General features: G+C 32.7%; 1 protein-coding gene across 1 annotated transcript in view; it reads left to right on the forward strand.

Annotated features, from left to right (window-relative positions):
• Positions 1 to 1,766: 1,766 nt before the first annotated feature.
• Positions 1,767 to 5,736, forward strand: part of cacna1fa (calcium channel, voltage-dependent, L type, alpha 1F subunit a) — a 31,071-nt gene continuing 27,101 nt past the window's right edge. The window contains exons 1-3 of the mRNA XM_007553535.2: positions 1,767 to 2,132; positions 3,812 to 4,001; positions 4,827 to 4,932. Of these exons, the coding sequence (XP_007553597.2) occupies positions 2,114 to 2,132; positions 3,812 to 4,001; positions 4,827 to 4,932 (315 nt within the window). The 5' untranslated portion in view covers positions 1,767 to 2,113. The remainder of the gene's footprint in view (positions 2,133 to 3,811; positions 4,002 to 4,826; positions 4,933 to 5,736) is intronic.

Raw genomic sequence — 5,736 nt, forward strand, 5'->3', positions numbered from 1 at the left:
TTTATTTGTTGTTTTACTTTTTGGAGTGCATAATAAAAGTTCTGAAATTACTTAAAAATAACACTTCTACGAAACTGATTTGAAACCAAAATGTGAAAACTTAATGAATTTAGTACATCTGTGCAACTCTTACACTGCAAAAACACAAAGTCTCACCAAATATTTAGGTCAGGTTTCTAGTGCAAATATTTCAGTGAACTTGAAATAAGAGAAAACTCACTGGCAAGCAGCTTTTCAGCAAAAATATAGGAGCTTGTTAAAGGTAAATAATTCTTAATGTTCATTTAAAAAGTACTAGTTCGACTGGCTGATTATTTCATTTGTAGCACGGGACAAATTTATTGTTATAAGTGAAATAAAATGCTAGTCAAACTAGAACTTTTAGAATAAATATTAAGAATTATTTACTTGTAAAAAGCTCCTATATCTTAATGAAAAGTTTGGTACCATTTAGGCTGAAAATAAAAGAGATGTTGAACTTTTTTTCCCCAGATTTATCTAACAAAACGAGATAATTTTTGAGAAAATCTTTCGTTCTTTTACCAGGGAAGGTTTTTCTTTCCTTTACTGAAGCTTTAATGTGTTTCTTTGACTCCTTTGTGACAGAAATCCATGGAGCTCAGCTGTGTTAAAATCACAGACATGTTTGATCGCTTTGGGCAATCTAACAAAAACAACACATAAAAAAAAGACTTAGTAGGATTTATTCTGGAGATATGAAACTATCTGCAGGGAAACGTTGGCCTCAGGCAATGCCCAACTGGAGACACAATAATCCTCACTCAGGAGCCAAAACTGCCAGGAAACTGTTCAAAGAAAAGTGTTGAAGTGGAACAAGGGTGTACAAAGTAAAAACAAACAAACAAACTGGATTTATGTAAGGGAAACTTTTTAATGAATAGATTTTAAACTCTTGGTGGAGGCAAACAAACAGGTATTTTTGAGATTTCTGTGACTGATGGTTGTGAATTTTAGCTAGAACCTACTAGTAAGTACTAACTTTTTAGAAAAAATGTACTTTTAGGAGTATTTTTATTATGTTGTACTCTTTATTTTTGAAGTATCGCTACTTTTAAACAAACCCGTTTTAACCATAAGTTCACCAGACTCAGACCTGAAGTTTTTTTTAAAGTTTCATAAGTTTTATACTGAAAGAAACTGATTTTGGAAAAAAATTATATTCTGCCTTAATTTATTTGTAATTATTTATACGAGTTATTGTCCTTTTTATCCCTAAAATACCAAAATTTACACTTAATTTTATATATTTGTCTGGTTATGTAATTTTTAAATATTAAATAAATGATGTTTTGATCAGTTACTCAGCACTCAATTCGCCTTAACAAATTTTTTTTTTACTTGAGTATTTTTTTAAAGCTACTTTTTACTCTTACTTAAGTAAAATATGTTAAAATATAATTTTCTACGTACTTTACCTCTGATTTTAGCCTTGCCATTCAATAAAATTCCTAATTTTTAAGCATTCCAAATATTATATCTGCATTGATAATTGATTATTATAATTTAGAGCTAATCAATGAGCTAAAATTAAATGCAATGTGTTTCATTCTGTCAATTTTTGCTATCGTCTGTGAAGATGCGCCCCCTGCTGTCTCTCCCGGTGTACTGCATAGACATTCTGTTTTCTGCTAGCTCCATCAAACTTCTCCATCTTGACAGTTTTGTTTCCTCTCATAAATGTGATTTTGCTGCTGAATCTCGTTCGTCCTCCTCCACCTGCGCCCTGACAGATTTCCTCTGTCATCCTTTTAACCGGCTCAGCCTCTCTAATCCCGACCGGCTCACCACCGCCTCTCCTTCTGCAGCGCTCACCGTTACGCGCCGGAGTAAAACTATTTTATACATCATTTAGTTTGCGCGACAAGTTGCTAAAGGCTGGAGTTAATTTAATATTTTTTCAGGAAGAACTTTGCACTTTATAAAATGTGCCAGCGTTGATTTTTATAACCTCTTGAAGGTTTTTTCTTGTAAAGAAGAACAGCAAAAAAAAAAAAACCTCCATGATATATCTGTGATCCTTTACGCATCACAGATACTAAAAAGAGTTGATGGTGCGTTATTTTAGGTGACTGCCTGCTGTAAAGCTGCGGAAATGGACGGAGCAAAAAAAGGTAATATTTTCTCACTTTATCGTCATGCAATAGGCTAAAAACATACAGTTGTTTATTTCGTAGAGTGTTTTCTTAGTCCTCCGATATTTTCATGACGTATTTCTGGTCATAGTTGAGAACTTACCCTAACCACCACTACTGAAAAAGCTTTATTTTTCTACGTTTTACTATTATTATTTTTTTATTATTCTTAAAAAAGCACAGACTTCCCAGTGTAAAAAAGAAAAGTCAGTGTTTTTTGTTATTGTTGTTTTGTTTGCTTGTTTTTGTTTGGTTTTTTTACACTTGCAGTTTACAAGAAAAAAAATACCGTTTCTAATTTACGGTAAAATATCGGCAGCAGTATTTTTCTGTAAATTAGAATTTCACCGGTAAAAATCAGTCTAACCGTAAATTTACCGTAAATTAGAGACAGGTTTTTTTGTGTTGTTGGGGTTTTTTTTTTACAGTGCAGGTGAATTGATCTCACCTTTGCTAACAGGTGTTCATGGGTCTACCTGGGGACAGCGCTGTGCTAAGTGCCATGCTGCTCCCTATAAAGAAGTAGGTCACAGCTGGTCTTATCATATGAGACCCGCAGGACTTTCCTGCAAGCACATCTTTTCTTAATTGTGTTAGATAAGAACGGTCTGATGTCCAGGATGCCATCAAACATACTACTTTTAAACTTTATTTTTTATTTTATTTTATTTATTTATTTTTTTGAAATAGTCGAATCTAAGATACCTAATGTTAAAAGTGTTTTAAACTTTACACAAACTTTTTGCTGAAAGTATTAAGAGGACAAAATTTTATTTTAACTTCTTTTATTTAACCTGCACATTAATAAATAAATATGTAATATTTTATATTTGCCTTAATGTTTACAATTATGTAACTTTTTGAAATTGTTGGACCCTGTAAAATGATTTTTGTTTATTCAAGCCTTTGCTGTTTTTAGCCAAATGTAATGAATGGATGTGCCAAAGTAGGTTTTTAAAAACATGCTGGATGTTTGTGGCACAAGGACGATGTAATTTTTAAATATTAAATGATTAATGTTTGATCAGTTACTCAGAACTTGAGTAGACTTTCTACAAAATGCTTTTTTTACTAAAGTAATTTCTTGGATGCAACTTCTTACTTTTACTTGAATAAAAATATGTTGAAGTACTATTACTTGAGTACATTTTCTGGGTATTCTACCCGCCTCCATTAGCTTTGTAGATAGAACTGTAACATCAACTTTGTCTCCTCAGAGAGGAAACTTGATTAGAAATTACCCAGCGATACATTCTGCACAATTAATTTGTTATAAATCAAAATCTTATTTGTATTTTGCATTTTCAGCAGCAAGGTAATTCGATGTGATTTGTGTCTGGCTGAAAGAAGGTTTATAAATAAAGTTCTATTGATTTACATGATTATGAAACAACAAACAAGCAAAAAATATGACGCTGCAGTGGCAAAGTAAGGAAAAACGATGACAAACTGAAAAACTACCAACATCTTGACTTGGTTGTTTTTACTGAATCTGTTTTACAGGAGTTCTCCGGTTTAATGTGCTGAGATGTTTTTTACTCCCAGATGGTTTAAACTGTGTCCAGAAGTTTTTGGTTTAGTCTCATCAGGCAATAACAAGAAATCTTTTTATATGATGTCATTCTGATCTTTCACTTGTTTTACCTTTGTTTGTACAGATGCCCCGCCGGTGGGCGATGTGGGCAAATCGGATACCCTGGGGTCAACTGGCTCGGCCAGAAGAAGGGGCGGGGGGGCCAAGAAGGCCATGCAGGCCAACAAGTCTGCCCTGAGGGCCCCCAGAGCGCTCTGCTGCCTCACGCTGAGCAACCCAATCCGCATGGCAGCATTGGCCCTGGTGGAGTGGAAATATCCTTTAAATCCTCCTGTGCATGTCTTTATTTGTGTCACGTTTGCATGAATAATTCTTATTAACGTGTTTTTGGTGCAGAAGTATTTATGCCTTTTAGTTTTGTAATTATAGATTATAGAGTCTTTAACAAAGACAAGACAGCAGTCAAACCACTTCAAAACGCAAACTCTATTATTTGGGTCACATTTTTAAATTTTTTTTACATGAACCTGTGCAGGAAAAAAACAAAACTTGTGAATATTTGTTCATCACTCACAGACAGAAAACAACTGTTAAACCGTCACAGATTCAATTCTACAAGTCACATCTCCTAACTTTTTCCTAGCAAATTTTCAACTTTTGAAACACTAAAATTTCCACATTCTTTTCTAGAAAATGTCTGAGATTAATCAAAAAATTTCTGAGTTGTTTTAAGCAAATGTTCAACTTTTCAAACTTAAATTTCTTAGTTTTTCTAAAAAAAAAAAAAAATTCAGAGATTTTTTTTTAGCAAATTTAGAATTTTTATTTTTGAAACTCAGAAATTTCCGGGGTTTTTTTTATTTTTTTAGAAAACTTCTTTGGCAGAATTTTTTGATGGAAACTGACTCCTATTTTGTTTTCTATTAAAAATGGTCCTAATAAGCCGTCATACATATTAACATTTTCTCACAGAGACATTTTTTATATTTCTTTTCTTTAACGTCTTTTTACGCGCTGTAGCTTTGCACCATGGGTCACGTTGACAATTCTTCCACTGTTCCAAACATGTAACGCAGATAACATGTTTTGGTCTTGGGTTGCAGATTTTTTCTTGTTAAAACCTTAACTCTGTTCTCCAAGCCTTTTGATATCTTCATTCTTTTAGCTATTTTTGCCAACTGTGTGGCCATGGGGGTCACAAAGCCATATCCAGATGATGATTCCAACCCCACCAACCACCAGCTGGTAAGTAAAACTACAGCTGACAATTATTTTAAAAATCGATTATATTAATCGGATATAAATGGGCACATTCTACAGATTTTTCCACAAATCTCTTGAACTTTTTATTTAACACATTAAATGATGCAAATAAACAGATAATTCAACCATTTTTAATCACAAAATAAATATTTCATTGCCTACAATTTAACAATAGAGCATTCCTTTAGTCAATTTGAACTGGATGAAGCTACACCTTTGCCACTTGAGGAGTTTTGGGTAAAACATATTACAGACAAAGGTGTTTTTATATTAAATTCAAATTTTATATATTTATACAATTTTGGCTTATTACATTAAATATGTTGTTGTTGTTGTTGTTGTTTTCAGCAAATTACCTTTTTTGAATCTGAATACTCCTGTTAATGATTAATCAATTGTTGTTTTAGTTGACGATTATTTCAAAAATCGATTAATCGCTTCAGTGCTACTTGTGAGTATCTTTTAGTCATTTTTTTGAGTGAAAACATATTTTTGGTTAAAGTCTCTTGAAAAAAAAAAGGGGGAGGAGCTGTCGGTTACCGGTTACTATGGTAACCACCAACTGCCAACAGAACTTAATAAATGTCTGGAGAAACAACTTATTTACCTAACAAAATAGATTCTAAGAATAAATAAGCATATTTGGACAAACTTCACATCTGTAGTGATGTTAAAATAAAACCCTGTTACAGATTCATAGAATTTAGTCCAAATAAAAACCATAAAATTACAGAGAATGGCCTTTTTATGCTAATTGTTAATTTAACCACTTACGTATTTTTGCAC

Source organism: Poecilia formosa, unplaced genomic scaffold, assembly GCF_000485575.1.
Source record: "Poecilia formosa unplaced genomic scaffold, Poecilia_formosa-5.1.2 Scaffold57, whole genome shotgun sequence".
Lineage (NCBI taxonomy): Eukaryota > Metazoa > Chordata > Actinopteri > Cyprinodontiformes > Poeciliidae > Poecilia > Poecilia formosa.